Genomic DNA, 22,913 nt, shown 5'->3' with positions numbered 1-22,913 from the left:
TTATTTACTACAGCACTTTCTCCAGACAATTGTTTGTAGGCAAGCCCATGTCGTTCCTTGAATCTACAAATCCACCCATTGGAAGCTGTGAAGTTTTCAACTCCAAGTCGTAAAGCTATTTGAAGAGCTTTTTCTTTGATCAGTGTGCCATCCACTGGGATGTTTGATGCCCGAACTTGCTGGAACCAAGAAAACAAAACTTTCTCAAGCTCACTGTATTTCGACTGTCTTGCCATTTTCCATTTTTTTGAAGACTGGCCGAACTGACTTGCTTGTTTCCGAATCTCATTTCTTCTAGCGAAGATAGAATTAAGAGTCGATGGAGGAATACCATAGCGCTTTGCCAAATCAACCCGTTTTTCACCTGGATTTTTTTCAACAGCATTTATAGTTTCTAAACGCTCTTTAATGGTTTTAACCTCTTTTGTAGGCCGATACATATCAATGAACCTTTACAAATTTCACACGTGCATTAGAGTTAAATGCGTAAAGCTAATTTACCGTAAACAAAGAAAATCTCGCGCATATACGGCCGGCCACGGAAATGCTAGGATGAACAATTTCGTCTATGTTTCTCGCAGAATTTCACTGTCGCTAAATAGAAACGTGTTTACGTTGGGCTAATATGTACAGTATATCGACCACGGTTATATTGTTGTGTCGATTATGGCACAAAGCAAGAACTATCGTGCGAGTGTTAGCTTTCGTCTGTTGTTTTATCGAAGTTGGTGAACCTGTTAGCAACAGCGTCATGCTCACTTTATTCGTTTTCTTTTAGTAATGGCCGCCATATGTAAATATTGGTATTGCGTGTCGTGTAGACACGCGTAAACTGGAATATTTCTCGGGAATTTGAATGTGAAATCGGTAAAAAGCCTGTAAAGTTCAACCCGTTAAACCGGGTTAAAAAATATTCGTAAACAATGGAAACGGGATTTTTTTAACATTGTTCTTGCGGGATTTTTTTGGGACCACGGACATTGAACAATAAAACCGAGAAATTGTACAATGCGGGAACGAATAAACGAGGTTTCACTGTAATTCAATTGCCGATTATGAAGCCGGTGAAAGCAAGTTAGTAAGAACTTTATAGTATCTATTGTAGGATTTAAAAAGTTTTTTTTTTTTCATTGATCTCAATTGCTCAGGCCAACGAAAGTGTTGCGATTGGCCCTGCCAACTGTGAAAATAAGAAGGTGGAACACACTGAAGCTCCCTGAATCAATGTTACCACATTCAAAAGGTAGAATTACATAGTGGTCTAGTTTTTGTGATTTGTTTACATCACTCGTGCACAAAACTTCATTACCTGCAGTGGAGAAACACCAGTACCTGCTCACTACTCTGTCGGGAGAACTATTTAACCTGTAGCATTTAGATGATAATGCACATGGCTTATGAGAACTCAATTTGTTAATCAACCTATAGGACATATTGACATCAGAAGAGAGTTTGACAACACAGAAATTAGGGAAAGTAGGCAGCAGAGAAGAAATAACTAACGTAGACAGTGATGTACTTATGTATGCCTGGGATTTGGTTTCCATTGATGATTCTGATGTGACACGTGCGCGGCAGTTGTCTGTGATGAAAATGACACTTTCTACTCTAGATACAGAAAATATCACTATACAAATATTAGGAATAGTTATGTGTTGGACCAGAGTAATTTGGAAAATCTTTCACCTAACTGTGGGCTTTTCAAAAGTGATATGTACTAACATTGAATCAGATAAACCTAGCCTACGTAACATTCAATGTTTAGACCTTGTTGGCTGTAGAGACACAAGGCTTCAAGGACAGGTGAGTAGGTGCACAGTGGCTAACGCAAGTATCAGTTTACAATATTATTATTATTAAACACTATAAATATTACAATCCACAGCATGAATTATGAACATGAAAATATTTTATGACATCTTACCAAAGCATGTTTGGCTCCAGATGTGGGTCTACCCTTGACAAGTAGACTAAGAACAAATGGAAGACAATGATTAATAATAAACACATGATGGATTTATCAAACTCATTATCTGAGGGCTTTACATTATTAATTACCATTTTTTTTTTAAATTTATAATTTATAAAAGGACTCATTTGTGAGTACACACATTAATAAACCATTGTTTGCATGGCGAGTGTGGAGTCCACAAAAGATTGACTCTGGGCTATAGTCGCCGCACGGTAAGTTCATACTTTTAGGAAGCCCTGCTTCAAGCTGGGATCTAGTTTCAAGGTGACTATGTATCCTTCGGCCAAATATCAACAATAACATTGCCATGTGGAAAACCATGTGACTGCCACATGGCAATGTTTTGGTTGGGTAACTGTCAAATAGGGATGTAATTAATGGATAATAAAATTACACTGCAATTTTTATAATTGGTTAAATGTCAGTAGAAAATGTCATAACACCATGTTTAATAATTCAAATATTAAATATAAAAAAATCTAAGCCAATTTTTATAGTTCAGAGTTTAAACCCAGCTTGGTGCTGTGTCTTCACATAATATCTATAAAAATTGATGTTAAGTTTTACTAAAGAAATTTTGCTGCTTCGAGATTACTATATCACAAAGTGCTATGGTTGAAAGCATGAAAATTATGTCAGTATCATTTATGAAGAATTTAACTTTAAGAAATTATTCAGTATGAGGTAGCTATGTAAACTGTTAGTTTCCTAAAGCCGTGAGTGCCAGGCACATCACTGCCATTACATCGAGAGGTCATTTGTGAATAGAAAATAACAAGTTAGTAACACTTTTCTGGCACTACGAACCGAGTCAAGTATCGGTTAAAGGTTATGGCTAACCAACATGTGTTTTGTAATTAGAGGCATTATTTTCTATCAAGCAGAATAAATTTTAAATTCAAATTCTAAGTTATACATTAAACATTTCTGTAAGTGTGTATTTATATGTGTCTATGTGGTTTGTCTCATATAAAAACTATATCACTTAAGTATGTACAATGCAGAAAAGAAATTGTTGCCATAAAAAACTTAACTTAAGAATCTGTAATAAAATAAATATATTAAATAAATCGAAACTCAGCAATAAATTATCACTACCATCAATATTATGTTATATCCTGTAATGAAACTAATGTTTAAGAATCGCATATAAACACAGCAGAGAAATTACATATCACTAAACACGTTATCCAAAACACCTGTAATTAAAAAGCATACATTAGCACATTTACCCTGAGCATATATTCAAATGCTGTATCTTTTTATGGTTACAGGTGTTAACAAAAAGTCATGACAACAACCTACGTAGAGTTGAATTTCTACTCAAGTTTTTTAAAATGCATTCTAATTATTGACAATTATGTTTCCTAACCTAACCAAAATTTACCAAACCTAATTTCATGTAAATAAACCTTATTTGGGTTGGGTTAGGTTACATTATGTTGGTTGAGGATAGGTTATGTTAGGTTAGTATCTGTGTACATGCCCTTACATTTAATATGTTTTGCTTGTGGGACATTACCTAATATATAACCGAAAATATAAGAACGTGTCTGTTTGTAATTTGCCCGACATTCAAAACAAGAAATCTGCGAGGAAGGTACTTTTACACTATTTTACAAACACGCCCCAACCTAACGGAACGTTTTCACGCACATACTTTCATAACGTGTTAATTAGTCACTCACTTTTTCACGGTCGTGACGCCCAGATCTAGAAGAAATGCTGTCATTTCTGCGACATCACCCTGTTCCAGTTGACCTGTATTCATTAACATCGTAACTCTTCGTGCCACGTTGATAATATCTTGCTGTCTCTGATGACCAGTTGTCTCCTTCTTTACATTCATTTTAATAACCTAACAAAAAGCAATAGTTCACTACAAGTTACAATTAAGACAACCCTTTAAAATTAGAAAATTAATTAGTACACAAATACACTGGATGTTTTCGGAAAATCAGAAGTCGTTTTGAGCAAACGAGCGTTCAACATGGCTCGGGCCGACATACAGTTACGTAGGTGATTCATCCGCAACAGCTTGCAACGTCATCTGTAAACAAAATAACTTAACTTTCGTATATATTAAACAATATTACTCCAGGATCTGGAAGTAAACATATGTGAAACATTTTAAGCAATATTTATCGTTATTTCAGCTGTTCAAAATTACATACTAAGGAACTATTTCTTCAAGTGTGTAGCCAACATACCGATAAATATCGTTGCCACGCGTGTTTAAAAACTTGCATATAAAATTAACAAATACAAATTATTTCAGTATTCATACACACGTACGGAAACATAATAGCTTGATAAATTATGTCGTCCTATTTCGTTTATTTATTTGTCAAACAAATTGCACAATAGTAAACCAAATATTCTTAGTTCCATTTTTCAACAGTTCTTCCCAAAAGTACGAACTTACCGTGCGGCGACTATAGTTGGGTAGGTGGGTTACTAAAAACATTACTTGTTTGGTGACTACCACAGTACTCGTTAATCAAACACAAAGCAATGTTATTTCTATTATTATTACCAAGAAAATGATTCCTTCAACTGGCTTTACTGGTTTCATACAAAGCTTCTCAAAATGTCTGCTAATTTATGGTTATCTTGCCTCTTAAATGAACCACGCTGTTGACTGGCACGTTGCAGAATGGGGCACATCTTCTAATTATTGTAAATCTAACATCACATAATTCAAATTGTTTGGTACAAAACATTAATTTAAGAAATTGTGATAATAGCAAGGACACAAATATTTATACATAGTAGGAAATGTGACCTATCAATTACTGTTATGAACATTTTTGCCTGTCACAATTTTTCAAGACTTTTTCTCTCTCCTGAAAAACTTACATTAAGCTATCAATATAATCTTTACCTCAAATTCTATAAGGAATATCATAATGGAAATTTTGGTTGTATTTCCGAACAATCAGTTTGTAAAAAAGTGAATAAATAGGTACATGTTATGTAAATGTTTGTATGTGAATATGATTAGTGTTTTTTCTTCAAACCACAGTACAGTGATATTTAAATTTAACTCTCTTTATGCTAGCTTATATATTTAAAAAAATATGTGTAATTTTTAACTCATATTTTTAACTCTTAAATCCACATTAATTTCTGCTAAAATAATTTATTTTGATTGCAGAGGTATAAATTTCACATTTTGTCACTATGATAAATTTTAAAAATTAAGAAATACCTATTTAAGATTAAAAATAGTAAACATTAAACAAAGTTTTGATGGTTATGTGTAACCAAAATTTATCATTAATGTTGGCAAAATTTGGTTAGTAAAATTAAGAAAAAAATTGGTTGTCTGTAAAGTCGGTTTACGGACGATAGTTTAACGTGAAAATGTCATAACAAAACATTGATGAAATGATTGATCCAGAAGAAAAGGAAATATATTTGGCCTGAGACTGAGCCGTAATAGGTTTTTGCAACCAAACCATTTAGGCATTAAAAATATTATATTCTATGAGGAAGAATTTTTTTTTAATTTTTCTATCTTTTGTATGATAAAGCTACATCTGCATACTTTTATGAATAATTGAATCATTTTTATTGAATTATCACTATTTTGTATGGTTACAAAGGAGTGAAATGAAATGTACAGTTTAATTAATAAATTTACTTTTATTTGCATTCATTATTCAAATATATTTATTACTTTTGAAATGTTACGTGCGCCGTATTTATTTTTACAAGTACCAAAATTTTTCGCACCTGCCGGGATTCAAACCGACAACCTTACGATTAGAAGATAGCGCCGCTGACCGCTCAGCCACGAGGCCATATTTGATAATTAATAGTTTCAGATGTTATATATACATTTATAAAAATTTTGTTCACGGTAGGGGAATAATATTATTTTGTTTTTATAACTCGATTTTATAACAAATACACATCCCAAATACACTAAACTTATTTATAATGTGTTACAATTTTTTTTAATAATTGTGCAAAAGATCCCGGTTGTAATTTGAATTATTATGTGTAACTGTAAAACACCATTGTTGGTTCAAAACGTATTTGAATTTTCAACATTACTTTTAAATTTTAAATAACCATACCGATTGTGCTGAAAATCGGTGGATGATCGTTAGATTACATAATAATAAATCAAACGACGAATATATGATTGAAAAATTAATCCATGGTCGTTCCAATCCATGGAAGAGAGATGCCATACATGCGTACAATGAGTAAACAGGAACATCCGTAGTGGGACACTTTTTCGTGCGTGCAGCCGGCGTTCATCGATTTATTAGACGTCACGTCAAAAATGTAATGCAAGTAAATTTACATAATATTCAAAACCGACATAATGATTTAATTACAAGCTACATAAATTCTACCAAGCTTTTGGCATCTTCAAAATGTATTTTTGTGAGTGCTTGTTCTGGTTAATTTGTGTTTTGGTTAAGGGAATACATAAGAAGATTAAACTTTTTTGCTATTCTGTAGCTTGTAAACTTAGTGTTCACAAATTGATGTAAAGAATTTTAAGTAGAATATTTTTTAATTGTTAAAAGTTTGCTGGTTATGGAAGCAAATGTCTTTTCCTCTAGTTGTGATAAGTATATACATTTTGTTATAAGTAGGTCATGGAAAAGAAATTAGTGTATCCGAATAAATAAAAAAAAGAGCACTAAACGTTCAACTGTATTATTAATCAGCAGAAAATAAAGTAATAACATGTAGAAATATCTGATTTCCTATTTCATAAAGTGTAGTTGTGCAATAGACTAGTGTATTCAGTAGTGGAATTCTTTTCCCTTAACATAATAAAAAAATTGTGAGCTGCAATTTCATATCACTGTCATGTTTTTTTTTTACACGTGATTTAAATTTGTAGTTTGCAACGTGAAAAAATGATTTTTTTTTTTAAGGAATGAGGCAAACGTCAGGTTTGTTAGCGAGGGACTGCGTAGTTGTTGACCGGGTAGTGGGATGCATTGTTTTCCAGCTGCGGGCGAAGTTCCGAAGGACAAGGCGGTGGGCGGGGCTCTTGTCGAGAACAGCGGCAACGGCGCGCCGGACGACGTGAGAGTCGAAAGGGAGCGCGACAAGGGGCTGCCCAAGGCCATGGTGAAACCGCACATTCTCACTCACGTCATTGATGGCTTCGTCATAAGAGAAGGTATGATGATCGCAGCACACGTAACAACTCGCTGTCTAACCTTCTTCTTGTTTTACGTGCACTGCCGGTTGCGTTCATTTCGTCACTGGTTCACGTTCCTCTTCTAGACCTTTTCCAAGTTACTCCTAACATGTTTTCATATTAGAAGTTAATGGTTTATGGCAAGTGTCACATTTAATTTTCTTGACTTAGTATTTCACAATTATTTCCAACTCAAGTTCAGACATTAAAATTTCATCTTGTAATAAAATAAAATTTGCATTTTAGTGAACTTAAGAAGTAAATTATCTAGCTTATAACAAGACATATTATCATTAAGGTTTGATATATGATTATTTTCAATTTATTCATTATATGATTTTGTATTGAATACATTTAGACGTTTTCAAATCTTTCCTCAAGTCCTCGCTTTGCACTCTACGTTAGAATATTGCATTTTCACGTCAATTTTCACGTAAGTTATTTAAGCATTGCAAATAACAAGGGACAAGATAATATGGTGAATTGTGTATAAAACTGAAATGACACCGAAAAATGTTGATACACCATTTAACACCAAAATGCAACTAAATAATGAAATTAATAAGCATTTTCAAACAAAAAATAACTCAAATCGCAAAAATATAACCTTCTAATATATTAAATTCATGAATTTAATTTATTTCTCATGAAGTTTGTAACAAATTGCGTACTAAATAGATTTGAAATTATTTTTCTTTTTTGATCTTGGAATTGTTATTAGTACCTAACTAATTTTTATATTATGACGTTAGTACATTTTTCAAATGTACAAATACTTCCTGATTTATTTTAATTATTTGGAGTAGTTAAGACATGCATATTACAAATTATTATCTTGTAGAAGTGCATCATGCATCAGTCAAAATGATACTGTTTGAGCAAAATAAGTATAAAAAAAGTCAATTTGTTGATTAATATGCTATCTTTATGAAAAAACAAAATTCTTAAAAGCATTAACATTGAAATATCCTGTTTTCAAAATGAAATTAGCATTAAAAATAAAACAATAAAATCTTGTCTCTAAAAATAACTTTTTTCTGTTTAATTTTACACCAAGGACAAATTTTCTGCTATAATTATAATATTTTTAATCAAACCTTTTGCGTGGCTTTACTGCTTCGGGGTCACTCATTGGAAGTTAAATATCAGTGTCTCCAGAGCTGGGTAATGCATAGGACTTAACTTTAGCAGTCCCATTGGAAAAAATGCGGCCCGGCCTTCACAAATATAAATTGTTAAAATCACTACAAAATTTACTTTGCTAATTAGGTATACTCGACTTGAACTTGAAAATGGAGTACTCTAAAATCCGTAGATCTAATAATGGCTTTAAAAGTACTGCTTTTTTAACTGTCTACTAAGTTCAATGCAGGAGGTTATATTTGACCAAATGGATGTGTAAAGCTTGAGTTCTGTTGTGCAAGCAAATCATTACAAGGGGCTTAAAATTTTTTTGTTAAATACTGGAATGGAATGAACGAAGATAATTATTATCAATTAAAATAATAAATTTATTTAAGGAACAGGTTTTTTGTAAAATAATTGGTCTACGATGAGTATGATAGAAAAATGAATCAAAAACGAAAGAGCCTGCCTTTTTAAAGGGTTTACAGACTCAAACTTGACTTCGTGTAGGATGAACCAGGACAAAACATCATGGTTCTGTTTGAGTTAAAAATATGGAAATTTTGCATTTCCTCTGGGTGACCAAGTAAATATGTAACAACTAACAAATGATGATCATTGTTTCAGGTCTAACCGTAGAGTTAGCGGTAGATTGTAAAAAGCTTTATGATTAATATTTGTTAGTTGTTACTAGAGTGTGTGTGTGTGTTGTTTCGTAGCAGGAGATCCCTTTCCAAGCCGAGCTACAGTTCACAGCGAGTTGGTCCAGATTTCGAAGTCTGCAAACCATCAGCTGCCAAACGGTGACCGGAAACCTTACCCCGACTGTGACGAACCACAGAGTGAGTAGTCGCTCTCCGTTAGACTACTACTAATTTTTTCTCACAATTTAGTCATCACTGGCCTGTGGTTGTCTGCATTATTAAAAACTAATTGCAAAAGTTATTAATAAAACATTGTTACTAGGTTGTTGTTGAGATAGGGAACACGGGTGGTCGGTTAACAGAAGCACTAAACATTTTGTTGGATTTGTAAATAGTGCTTACCCTAAATTTATATTAACTAATCCAAGTGTTGGACGCTTCAAAATTCAAATATGGCGCCATTTTGCTGCCATTAACTCAAGCGATCCTGGTGGCCACCAGGAAAGACTCAATGGTTCATCTGGTACCGGCGTCATCGGACGTTTGGCTATAGTTAGAGACCCCGAAAAATGGTGAAGCGCGAAATTCACGAAATAACGCGAAAATTTTATACTTTAAACAAATTTTGCGACTTTCCTATGATTTCGACATATTCGCGAAATTCATGAATTTTCGCATGAAATTCACACATTTTCGCGCGAAATCCACGCTTTTTCGCACAAAATAATGTCCTTATGTCGCAAGTTCTATTTATTTACGCCATCATAAACATAGGCGTGAAATAAACATTGACTGAAAGACTAGTGCCGTGATATTATCTTCGTTTTGACACGTTACTGAAATCCACGTATTTTTGTTACTCTGTTTACAAGCAGTAAATATTGCCATCACAAATGAAAACAAAATGTAACAAATATCAACAATCGATATGTGCGCACTACCAACATAACAAAAATGACTCCACAGTTTTCGTGTTTTGAATAATGGTAGTTTCTACCGCAAGGCGCACTGGTGTCAATTTTTCTAACCTAATTTAATCGCATGGAGCTAAGTTGGCAGTCTTTTTTGCGTGCACATATCTATGAGTGTTTACAAATACCGTCCACATTTTGTAAGTTTAGTGGTACAATTGAATTTATGGCTAAGATGCCGAAAACTTCGACAATGTTTGATCGCGAAAGAGAGATGAAATCGGATGAATTTTATATTTTTGATCAGCGGGAAAAAATTATGATGTGCAAGTTCTGCAACGTGCGGTTTGATTGGACACACAAAGACACGTGCAAAAAGCATGTGTCAAATGACACATACAAAACAAAAAAGAATTATTTTATCAAGCAAATTCTACCGTGTCTAAACAAATCTCGATAAGCGACAGCGTGAATAAAAAGCAAACAAGCTTGAAAAAGCAGAAAACAAGAATTTGTTTCTGATTTTGTTAATATGATGCTGTAAGTTAACATTCCTTTGGAAAAAGCTGATCATCCAGCTATGAGGGAATGGTTTAACACCCATGTTGAAGGTTAGCCTTATTTATTTAGAAATGTTTTCCCCCTCTAATAAAAGTTCATAAGCATATGTAGGCCTACAATATTATCAATTAACTTACCTTTAGGCCCAACTTACCTTCACTTCAAATAAATATGCAAGTACCTCATTAACAAACACATAAATAGGATGGATTGCATTGTGAAATGGTGAGCACAACACAAGATATTTTTGACTGATTGATTGATGGTTTGACTCTGTAATTCAGCAGTAATCTTGAAAAGGTTAGGTTAAGTTTGGCTAAGAATTGTTTTGAGTAAATTAGCCCATTAATATTTTCAGCGATAACCTTATAAATGCTCCCTATTTATAAGTATATTGTAAGTTATGTATACATTTAAGGTGCAGGGGATTTGCCATCAGCCAACACTCTTAGAGAAACTTATGTCCCAAAAATTGGCCAGGCAAATAAGGAAGCAGTAAGGCACGCTGTAGAAGACAAACAGATTGTATTCTTGTGTGATGAAACGACAGACAAAGTGGGCCGATGTAAGGCAGTCTGCTACTTTGTAGTGCCTATCCGCTATGAGGTTTTTTTTTACACCGCCAATGGCATAATTTTTTCACCTTTTTTGGGGTCTCTACCGATTGCTTATTTTTACACCGATTTTTTGCACCGCTTGCTTATTTTTACACTGATTTTTTGCACCGCTTTTGTCATTTTTTTACACCAAAATGAGCCAGTTTTATTTACCATTTTCTGGGGTCCCTAGCTATAGTTTTTGACTTTCATGTTGTCTGGTAACAGTTTCAGTTCGAAACACATTTGTACCATACATTTCTTATACACTTCAAAATTAAAAACAATGTTGACACATTAAGAAAACAAATGAACTAAAGGAGAAATGTCTGTAGTAGCTACTGAAGCATGGGGCTTCAAAACCATGAATGCCTGTGAACAACGTTACCTTTCATTAATTATGGCAAATATCATTTTACAAATTTTTCCTGCAATGCCACTTGAGTCACTTTTGCATCCCAATGCAATGTTAAGAAAATTCAAACTAAAGACATTAAATGGAAGCCCTAGGCGTTATTACCTGCCTCGCAAACAAGCACTGTACTTAAAAAGTTCTTCAAAGTATTCAAAAAGTAAACATTTAATTTTTTCTGCTTTTCAAAGTTCCACAAGTTACCCTAAATAAGTAATGATTAAAGACCATCATACAGCTTAGGTATTGACTGAATGTAAACATTCACGTTCAGTGACTTAGTAAGGAAACTTGCTCTGCGACTCCGGAGACGTAATGGCCTAATGGGCGTACGTTCCGTTACATGTTGACAAAGAAAAGTTCTTAAAAAGTAGCTAGTAGCTTTTAAGGGCAAAATAATGTGTATGTTTATGTACTACGTAAGAAATCATTACATTACTAACTCAGCATTTAGATGATAATGTATCCTAATCTGAAAAATTCTTGAGGGGGGCGGGGGGGTTCATACAAGCATTCGTGTAAAGTACTTTTATAATGGTCTTGTTCCTAGAAGACAACTAATACTTTGCAACTGCACGTAACCACTGCTAAACTCAGTGCAGCTACAGTTTCTGGAAAGCAATATACATTTTCGTTACCACCAATGTCCAACACACTCAGGCAAAGAGTGACTGGTTACGAAGTGGATACCAAAAAAGCCATAGACACCAGTATTACCGAGCGGTATTCACCTTTGCCTAGTTTTTAGATGCATTAGAATGCCCATAAGTGGTAATGTGATTTTAATAAAAAAAAATATTAGATTCTAATTCATTCCTTTTCTCATCGCACATTGTTCTACAAGCTGTGCTGCAAGGTACTTATCTTCCGTGCAGAAAAGAAGCAGTCGGTGGATGCCAGCCCCAGCTCCCCACCTGGGCCTAAAGGAGAACTTGCCAAGTGCGAGTTCTGTGGGAAAATGGACGTCCGCAGCAGGTTTCGGAAGTCTTCCAAGCGCTTCTGCTCGGTTGCTTGTTCCAAGAGGTAATTTATTGCTCTCACAGTTCATACTTTATGCGTAGAGGCAACATTATATGGTGAACAGCGATAAAACCAAAATAACAGCGAAATTGAGTCAATTCACCGCCAAACACTAAAACGGAAGTATATAACACTGACATGCAGTGAAATTCACCTCAATTACCTCATTGTAGCCTTTAAAATATACAGTTCATTTCATTAATCTTTATTTTGGCTTTTTATTTAAAAACTTAAAATGTTATGTACAAATAGAATCATGGGTAAAGACATATAGAGAAACATCACAAGAAAAGGTACATGCTTTTAACATTGCATTTTTTGAAAATTATTGAATGTTTCAGTTTAAGTTTGTTTCAGTTTCAACATGTACCTATTATTACCTGTGTTTTAATTTTTAATGATGATAAAGATAATATCTACTATTTTTAGTAACATAGTTTGCATTTTTATAACACCATAAATTCTTGGTGTGTTCACATTGCAGGTGGAGACTATATTTTATTGGTTAACAGTATTGTTTTATTTTTAGTTAAGTGTTGTTTGTTTAGATTTAATTGTAAGTAATTTGTTTTAAATTATTTTGATTTATTTAATAAATGTTAGATGTTTAGTAAGTATGTACTACCTTTTTTTTAAAAAAATAGTGTGATTTTTAAAAGTGATAAAAGTATATTTTTGCAGTTAAATATTTATAATGAAGTCTACCTCAGATGTAGATGTAAAATGAGCTTGTAGGTAAAAATGCACGATAAAGATCAAACAGGAATGTAATTAATTTTTACCATTTGCGTACTACATTTTGCTACAGTAAGGACATTAATTGAAATTTGTTAGAAAGATTAATGTTGTTTGTGTGTGTGGTGTGTTGTGTTGTGTAGTGTACTTGTCCCCCCACCCCAAATGTTTTCAGAAACTAATTTTTTTTTGTAATTTTCCCACTTCCCTCCTCCTCTCCAAAAAACATCATTATATTTAGTGTGTTGGCATCAGTTCAGCCCTTGCCTCTCAATTGGCTCTGCTACTGCAAAGAATGTATGACTATATTTGCAAAAACTGAGCATTGCCAACTACTGTTTTTGGAGGTTTTCCACATTCCAATATGTGTGTGAATATTCTGTCAACTTATCGATTGTCACGTGGCTTGTGATCTTAAATTGTACAGTTTCCTCAAAAATCGAGGGTCAATTATGTTGGTTCTAATTTTAATGGTTCCACTGAGAACTGGCAGAACAAAAGGCGGAATTTTCACAATGCCTATTGTTTAAATGTATGCATTTTCCTGATTCTTACACTTAAATCTTCTCTTCTGTTTGATATGTTCTTAATTATATATTTTTCTTAATTTGTCTATATTTTGGTATTCGTTATTGTAATTATGTTATTAAAATACATCTTCTCCTACGATCCTTGCCCTATGTTTTCTTTCCTTGTTAGCTTTTAAAACGATAATCTTGAAAATTAATGTGCACTCTGCTTAAGGTATTTTGTGCTAGAAATAATGCATTGTGTTCAGCTGGTATGAGAAAATAACGAATAGTTTTTTAATGCTAGGTATAACGTTGGTTGCAGTAAACGCGTTGGTCTATACAAACCAGCAACCTCCAACAACAATAACAATACTCCAAGCACAAACAACAACAACATATCATTGGATGAGCAACAGCCAGACTCTAAAGACCTACAGAGGCAGAAAAACCTTGGGAAGAACAAAGACTTGGTAAGTTTATTTTTTTGAAACGTGGCTGATCTATGCCCTTTGTGGTATGCCTCTTGGCTTATTAGAAAACAGCTCTCATGACGGATGAAAGTTTCTAACCGGTAGACCAGAGATCTGTAAGAGTATATACTGGTCCCGTAAGGGGTAGATTGGCGTGTAATAAATCAAGCAGAATCAATTTCTGATATAAATGCCTGTAAGGTTAGCAAGTTTAAACATAATGTGATTTAAGTACTTGACATATTCTGTTATCAGAATACAGTAATTCCCTGAACTTAGTGATGGTTGGGAATGAGCTATAACCGTGTAAGTCGGATGCAATGTTGCATATAAATACATATGTACTTATAAATTAGGTTTAATTGGGGCCAGAAACTAAAAAAAAATATAATTTAGATAACGTGTGTTATGAAATCTCAGATAATACAAAAATTATTTTATTATGAATTGCTAAAACGTAAACCGACGTTATTTTGACAGAGAAGGCTTCATAAAATCTGTCGTCTGACAGATCATTTTTTTCTTCTCAGGCAATATTTCTTCATAGCATGCTAACAATAATGTGGATGGGGTAGAGAATAGAGAGTCGCGAGACGTTAAAATGAAAGACAAACGAATTGACAAGAATATTTAAAAATCGCTTAACTTTGGATTAGCGTAAGATTGGGTAATGTAAGTCGAGGTGTAACTGTACTTTTATTGAAAACTGGTCTTAACTTGATATAAAGGATAAGAAGAATCTGAAATTAAAAAAAAAATTATTTTAGACTTGTGAATAAATATCTTTTAAAAAAAATTAAGTGTGCGCTTTAGGGTTGTTGCAAAATTATTCAACTCGCTAGCGATCAGTATTCTTCTAAACAGGAAACTTTTTTTTTGTTATACATTTTACATTTATGCTTAAGAGTTGCTAGAGCCATAGTTACCAACTGTGCACAAGAACCTCAACTCATTGCCTACAAGTTGTGTTTTATACCAGAGAACAGTAGTTGCTTGCGAAAAAATGAGGTTACTTTTTAGGTTATCATTGTTTTGCAAAGTATTATCAGACTGAACGGCTGATAAGGAGTGTGTTGAGCAGGTACCGGGCCAGTCTCAAGCAGTGGCGACGACGGACGAGAACACCGACACCAACGACTCTGCCGCGTCCGGGGCAGAGAGCTCGTTGTCCCCGTCGGAGGCTCCGGAGGTCCCGCCCGTCGACATGGAGGACAGCTCCGCCGAGTCCGTGCTGTCGTCCGCCCAGCCGAAGATAAACCCTCTTAAGTGGACGGTGAGTTCGTAGTTCTGGCCGGCTTCTAGACATTATTCGACCTGTGATGAGTAGGCAAGTAATTGGTGCTGTGTCTCAACAGTGAGGTCATTAGAGACAAGACATACAGTCCAAGTCTGGGATATCGGGGCAATGGACTGAATTAATTTTTATTCAAAATTTTTTGTATTTTTGTTCATGATTTTAAATAAATTCATTGTATAATTTTACTTTAAATTTAAAAATTGTTTATTTATTGTTTTTAGGAACCTGAAAGGCCAATTTATATTTAAGCTGTAGCATAAATCAGCAAACATGAAATTGTCTGGTATACAGTTTTAAATTGAAACCGTTCATATGTCGTTTTAATCGTTAAACTCTTTATTTTAAATAAATAAAAATTGAGTTCACCCTAAAACCCTGAAAAAAAAATTCTAGTTTGTAGAATTTTTGGAAAAACAGCATTATGTTGATTTATGAATACATATATAAAGTTTTAAGTCTGTCTATATGCCAACCGTTGATTCATCTCTATATACCAAACAATTACCTGCCATAAGTTTTTTCTAGAAGTGAAGTATAAAAGTATAATTTGTCATTTTAGTTTCTCATATTGAATTTATAAAACTGTTAAACAAACTTTATTTTAAAGTTATTTAATTTTTTTAAATTAAATAATCAGCAAACATTTCAAATTATGGAAGCAGAATAATTTCTAGGAAACTATGGTAGACTGAAGTCCGTATGGGATTCAGAACCGGATCCTCAATAACATGAGTCCAACGTTGTACTGTGAAGGCACCTTGCTCTGTGCATGGGATAGTTGTGCTGGTAAATTCACTCTTAAACTATGGGTGTTTGATGTGTGCGCATGCGCGCGTGTGTGTGTGTGTGTGTGTGTGTGTGCATGGACATTGCGTGCTCACTTCCATATGAACAGCTCGGTTGCATGTAAAAGTGCTGGCACCTTAAAAAAGCCAAGCAAGTTGCATACGTATTGGCACACCCAATTGTTGAACCAAATATTATTACTTTGTTAGACAGTACATGAAACAGCACAATTGTTTCCCCGCTTGTAATCCAAAACAATTTGTAAGTTAGGAATCTGAACAAACCTGAAATGTTCTTACATAAAAATCACACTTGGTTAAATCCTGGGTACGCTTCGTGTCCACGGTACGGTTAAGGGAAACGGTCCTTGGGATGACTGTCGACAGTGTCCTGGACTTACGAACGTGGTCAAAAAATTATAATTAAAAAATAAATTCCAAAAGGAAGGTATATAAACTGTACAGCCCGGACCAATACATGTTATATTCACTCTTCACTACATTTAAATAATGGTTTTTGAGTCTCTGGTTGATTTAATTTAAGAAAGCAAACATTATATGTAGGAAATGCACCATTTATGAAACTGTATACGCAGGAAATAAATACTTTGTTCTTATAGGGGAACGTTATAATAGGGTTGTACTGTACCACATATTTTATTTATTGTATAGATGGTTAACTCTACATGATAACATGACCCAAAAATTGTTAGAAATTTAATATTAATTCATATTGCCTGGCCCTTGGATAAATTTCAAAGATGATATCTGGTCCTCAAAGAGTTAAGTTAGCTATTGCTGCTATATAGTAAATATATAGTAAATTTGCTGATTCCTTCTCCTTCAACCTAGGTTTGCATCAAATGTTTTAACATTTTTTTACGACCTTGCTGGTGACAGATGCCGAGTCCCAAACAAACACTGGGACAACTGGCGGCTTGTGGAGTGTGCACCGCGGGACGTGTGTTGCAGGTGTCGGAAGTGTGCGAGTTCATCAGGACGCTGCCCGGCTGCTCGGACTACGTGGACGACTTCGCGATCCAGGAGATAGACGGCCAGGCACTGATGCTGCTGAAGGAGGACCACCTCATGCAAGCCATGTCCATGAAGCTCGGGCCGGCGCTGAAGATAGTCGCGAAGATCGACACGATGCGCGGCGACAAGGACAAGTAGGCGGCTTCGTGCTTCGCGCTGTCCCGTACCTTACCTCGACTAGTGCACAGAGACGGCTGTTCGAACTGGGAACGGACTCGGCTCTGCCAAATTTTTTTCAGTTCCTGAACTCCGGCAGTTGTGTTTTCCGTACCTGCTCTGTGCACTGATATTTTTTGTAAAGTGACTTTACACATGGGAAATGACGGAACTTGCACGCGTGGTCCTATTATCTTGTTACTTTGACCTTAACAATTTGAAACTAGTTCGAAACACTAGAATTCAGACCAAAAAAACTTTATAAATAGTTTTCATAATAACCGATGTGCACAGAAGAATTGTTATCGTTATCATAGTCACGGGCATTTTCTTGGTTATGCACATATTTTAAAGTTAGACTTTTATGACTTTTATTTTATAGTTTTTTTTTATTGTTCAGCTCTGCAGTTATCGCTATCCAGGATGCATTGCATTACAGTTCACCAAGTATTGATCTCTAATATTAGTGAGTTTATTTTCATGCAATAGTTTTGAATTGCACGTAAGACTGTACCTTATTCCATATTACTGTATGATTACTTTGTTACAATGTAACAAAAATAATGTCCTAGTTACCATCATTACCTTCTTAAAAATGCTATTTTCTTTTTTAATCGAATGGTGCACAAAGTGTTTATCATATACAGATTTTGAAGGAATTTCATTCAATTAAAATAGCATCGTTAAAATTCTATTACTAAATAATAGGTTTATTATAGATGTGAAGATTAATTTTCCAAGGTTTAGTTTTTCCACTCTGGTATACCTATATTCTGTTATTAATAGGATAACATAGTATTTTAGTTCCAGCTTGAAAAATCATTTTATATTTAATATTTTTAAAACAAATGTGCCTTAACTCTTTCATAATGGCATACTAGTAATTATCAGTAAAAATACAACTTTGATAACTGAGTCACTTCAAAGCTAATTCACATCAACTATATCTTTACTTACTAGGAATTGTTACATTTCCTGTAGTTTATGAAAGTTCATAATTTATTTTCAATATAGCATTGGTATGATATAATGCATATTATACCCAAGTAGTTTATTTATGAAATACAAATGTTGAATTTTTTTTTACAATTATTTTTGTGTATTTACTCATTTTACTGAAATCCTGACAGTTGAAACTCAATCAGGTTGTGTATTGGTTCAAAGCCAGAGCTATGCTGTTCTTTTTGTCTTATCTGGGACAGATTTCAGCAGATTTCAGCTGTCAACCACACTTCCGTGATGCAAAGTGCTTTATGCATGTGCATGGTGATGCAAACAATATCATGCACACGTACAATGCAGGAATTTGTAGTCTTGTAGGTGTTGTATGTTGTAGAATGCAAATATTTTGGCAAGTAATGTTTTTACTCTTTGTACATGTGGTAAGCCTGTTCCTTGGGTCAGTCGTGGGGTCTGTGAAATATTGTAGAGAATAAGTGACACTATTTGTTTGCATGCCACAACAGCATTTTAATTTGTTGTGTGACATGATGCATGTGTTTATCACAAAGGAGTCTGAAATGTGTATAAGAAAACTGGTGTGTGTGTGTGTGTGATTGTGCAACTTTATGATGAGTTTAACATATTCTGCAGAGAAATCATGAGACTTTTTTCCCTTTACTTATTTTTCATCACTGTAAACTGTTGTACTAGTGGTCTTATTAACATAATTTTCACAGTGTATTGGTGGGCAGAAGTTCTGAACTATTTTTTATGATGGAAAGTAGGCAGCGAAATAATTTATTTGTTGCCACATGTGAGTGAATACACTGCTAATTTCTCACCTCTACTTAACTGTTTTAGTTTGAGAAAAAAATTCTTTATGTTAGTTCTAAAATTAATATAAAGAGATTGTTGCCATTAATGATTTTTTCTCTCTTAATTTAAAAATCATAGTTTCTTAGGTGCCTGAAACACTGTCCACTAGAAATAATCACTGATATAATAAGGATAACAGTAGCAAAAAAATTTTCACTATTAAAAATGATTGAGGAGCTCTGGAACATAGGTTGTAAGTAAAAAAATGTTACAGCTTTTAATTAGCTACATAATTTCATCTCTGAAATGTTATTATTTGGTATGGAAAAAGTCTACTATCTGCAAAAGTCTTGACTTGCATCACTATGTTCCAGAGCCTTTAATTGTAACCAAGTGATTTTTTTTTGTTATACAGTCACTTTATTATTCTTTTTCGTATAGCAATGTGTTATATTGTTATCTTCCATAATTGTCTCAAAGCAGTTTCACAGTGTAAATACGCCACAGCTGTTGTATTAACTTGGTGTACTATCGACCGACTTCACCAGACAAAACACAAAATGTGTTGCAATTATTTTATGTTGCGTTCGATACTATTATAGATGCTGTTAGTTGATGCTTACTCAACTATCGCAACTGCTTGTTCTAACAGAAGTCAATCATTTATGTACTTACCACGTGTCAGTACTCCCTATGCCATAATTTGCATAAAAAAATTATATATATATATATATTTTTTGTGGTTGTTAATTTAAATAAGAAATTTCTTAAACATTTCTCACAAGGAGAGGGCAGGGTTACAAGGTCTCAGTCTCAGAATATCTTTCTTGACGTAGGGGAAGGTCACCTCTTGACTATTAAATGAACAAAGCCATTGGGCTGAATAGCGAAGCATACCAGATAATTATGCTATTTAGAAATTTTAAGCGACTTAAGTAGACTGAATGTTATTTTACTGCCCAAGCGAGCTCGTAACTCACCTGGCAGGATGCTTGTCTAGTAACCACTGTCGTTGGAGCAAATCTCGCTGCATGCAATTTTTTTCCTTTTCGTTATTTTTTTTTAAGTGAAACTTCTTTGCTGAGGGAGGGGCTACAATTTTTGAGCGTTAAGAAAATTCGGATCACATGAGGGGATTAGTTAGCTGCGTGGTGGGGAAACCGGTGTGTCAGCGGCGACAGCACTCGACGCATGCGCTAGTGGTCGAATGGTTAAATGGTAAAAAGGGTGGGAATAGGTACGTAGCAGAGCATTCCATATGCTGGTTGTAACGACCTGAAATTATGGCAGGGAAGCGGTAGAAATGAAGGAGCAGTGATGCTACGGAATTCTCGTAACGCTGTTTGTGTTTGTCTCCTCCTGAGTTTTCGTAAAGGCTAATGATAATGATTAATGCTATCATATTTGTTATTTACAAAGTATTTATTCGTGTGGAAAAGAGTTATTGATTTGTGCAATTATCATTCATTTTTATCAAAATAGTGTGATTGAAAATGTAAATATTTTATCTCTAACTATGCCTATTAAGCAAGAAGTTTCACTTCTGTCACGCGTGGACTCCATGCTCACACTTTTTATTTTTTCACGCCAAGTGTTGGAGATATTCTGAGACCTGGCTAGCCTGCTCTCTCCTTGTCAGTTAGGTTCAGTGTAAATTTGCTTCTCCTGCAGGATTGTGTTGATTGAATGGGCTCATTATAGTCACTTGACCACCGTAAATAAAGCAACTGCAGCTTTGGAAAAATTAAGGTTATAGTTAAGTTGCCTGTCACATCATTTCGCTGGGTTAGAATGCACTGTCGTTTTTTTAAAAAAATAAATAAAGGCAGTTGTTTAGCACTTAACCACCTGGATTTAGTGAAGTGGAAGTTGCATAGACGTGAAATACTGTGTGGGTTGGCACACCGTGATTAGGTGAGAACTGCCAGGGTTCTTCTTTGATATAAACTACGCGACTGTTCGTAGGCGGAGTCGCCAGCCAACCTTTTACAGTTCCTGGAGATCACCTCATTGGACAGGAATTTACTGCTGCGTTTTGAGAACCGTACCAAACACAATTTTGCATTACTGAATTTATTTCTTATTTATTTTGCTAAAATGCAGAGTATTGAAGTAAAAATGGCACAGTAATAGTAGTGAGCAATCTGCAGTTGCTAAAATGAAAAAAAAAAAAAAAAAAAAGTTATTCTGGAGAAGGCACAGCTACATGAATCTTTTTAGGATATTGTAATGGCTGTAGTATGATCAAGAATCTACCTTATCCGTAGAGGCAAGACTTTGTGATTTCAGTTTCAGTTATTTTTATTTTGGAAACTAAAGATTTTGGAATTTGGCATTTTATTTTTCAAATTATTTTTTTGATTCAACATAAAAATTAATAAACACTTATGAATTTTTTTCTCTAAATGCTGTAATTATGATGAATTTAATTATTATATAAAATTAAAATTATTTATTTTGGGGCTTATTTTCTCAGTAAAAAAATTTAAACAAGCAAGCATGAGTTTGTTTTAAGTATGCTGCACAGTTATTTGTCATATCTATTTGTCTGAGACGTACATGATTTATTTGGAATATTAATTTTTAAAGACAAATCATTTGATTGAAATTACTTTTGAGTTGGTGTTTATTTTATACAATAACTTTCATTTTTGTATTATTTTTCAGTATTTTATGCAGTTAGCTATAAAATCTTGTCTCTATTGGTTAAGATGCAAATTGAAGTGTTCTTCAAGTTAAGTTCCAGTATTAATTGGAAATAATGATTACGGTTTCTTTAATTTTGAGAAAGTTTAGGAGTATGCATGAACCATCTATGCTCATCTGATCTGACATTGCAAAAGGAGATGTGTGTGGACTCTACAGAATGAGGTATATATATTTAGGTTTCTGAAGGTTCTGATAGGTTTCAGATTTCTGTGTTTCTTCTGGTCATGAGCATATTTAAATAATGATTTTCTATTTTCATATTCTTTTGTTAAATGAGAAATGTGTGTATTTTTTGTACTAAAGTGTACATATTATAAAAATGAGTTATTCATGTTTTGTTATGACTGAAGTGTTTGTTATGTGTTTGCAATTGCAATATGTAAAGTGTAGTGTTGAAATACAGGCTATTATTTTTTGGTGTTCTTTAAAAATTATATTTTAAGAGCATCAATAAGTTTGTGAATGTATTAGTTTCATATTTAAAGATTTTTGTTGTGCCTACCCAAAACAAAAAAAAAAAGTTGTTTTAAAGCTTTGTGTTTAGAAAAAGAGGTTTTGGTTGGTATGTATATTTCCTTTCTTATAAGAAAAAGGGAAAAAATATTAAGTTTACAAATTTTAATATATTAAGTCACTTAAACAAACCATCAAATTAAAAAAGAAGGCATGTAAAAGTTTTCTTGCCCTTACTGTTGGAAAAAAAAAAGTTTTTTTTTGTATTAAGTAAAATTACTTCCTTCATAGTAACACAGCTCGCATCACTGCCTGTTCGAACATGTTACTGTACATGAGAATTTATAGATTTTTCATTAAATATAACATTTATCATCAAGTGTTGTTTTATTATGATGAAAATAAAATACAATTATTTATACTCCTAGTTAGGCCCGTAAGAATACTAGTTTGTGATGCAAAGTGAATATCAAATTGAATATTTCAAATATGCATTCGCAAAGGCAAATGGAATTGTGAATAATATTGTTTTTTTATTACACTTATTTTATAAAATACAGGATTGAAGTAAAAAAAAAAGTTATTT

General features: G+C 33.8%; 1 protein-coding gene across 1 annotated transcript in view; it reads left to right on the top strand.

The window, feature by feature from the left end:
- LOC134541830 (putative uncharacterized protein DDB_G0271606) overlaps nt 1–22,706 on the top strand; it is a 61,638-nt gene extending 38,932 nt beyond the window's left edge. Inside the window, exons 13-18 of the mRNA XM_063385525.1 lie at nt 6,954–7,127; nt 8,993–9,115; nt 12,273–12,420; nt 13,969–14,134; nt 15,216–15,407; nt 17,189–22,706. Coding sequence (XP_063241595.1) covers nt 6,954–7,127; nt 8,993–9,115; nt 12,273–12,420; nt 13,969–14,134; nt 15,216–15,407; nt 17,189–17,389 — 1,004 coding nt within the window. The 3' untranslated portion in view covers nt 17,390–22,706. The remainder of the gene's footprint in view (nt 1–6,953; nt 7,128–8,992; nt 9,116–12,272; nt 12,421–13,968; nt 14,135–15,215; nt 15,408–17,188) is intronic.
- Nucleotides 22,707–22,913: the final 207 nt, after the last annotated feature.

Source organism: Bacillus rossius, assembly GCF_032445375.1.
Source record: "Bacillus rossius redtenbacheri isolate Brsri chromosome 4 unlocalized genomic scaffold, Brsri_v3 Brsri_v3_scf4_2, whole genome shotgun sequence".
In the NCBI taxonomy this organism is placed as follows: Eukaryota; Metazoa; Arthropoda; class Insecta; order Phasmatodea; family Bacillidae; genus Bacillus; species Bacillus rossius.
The sequence above is the reverse complement of the archived record's forward strand: the minus strand, read 5'-3'. Positions and strand labels throughout refer to the sequence as shown.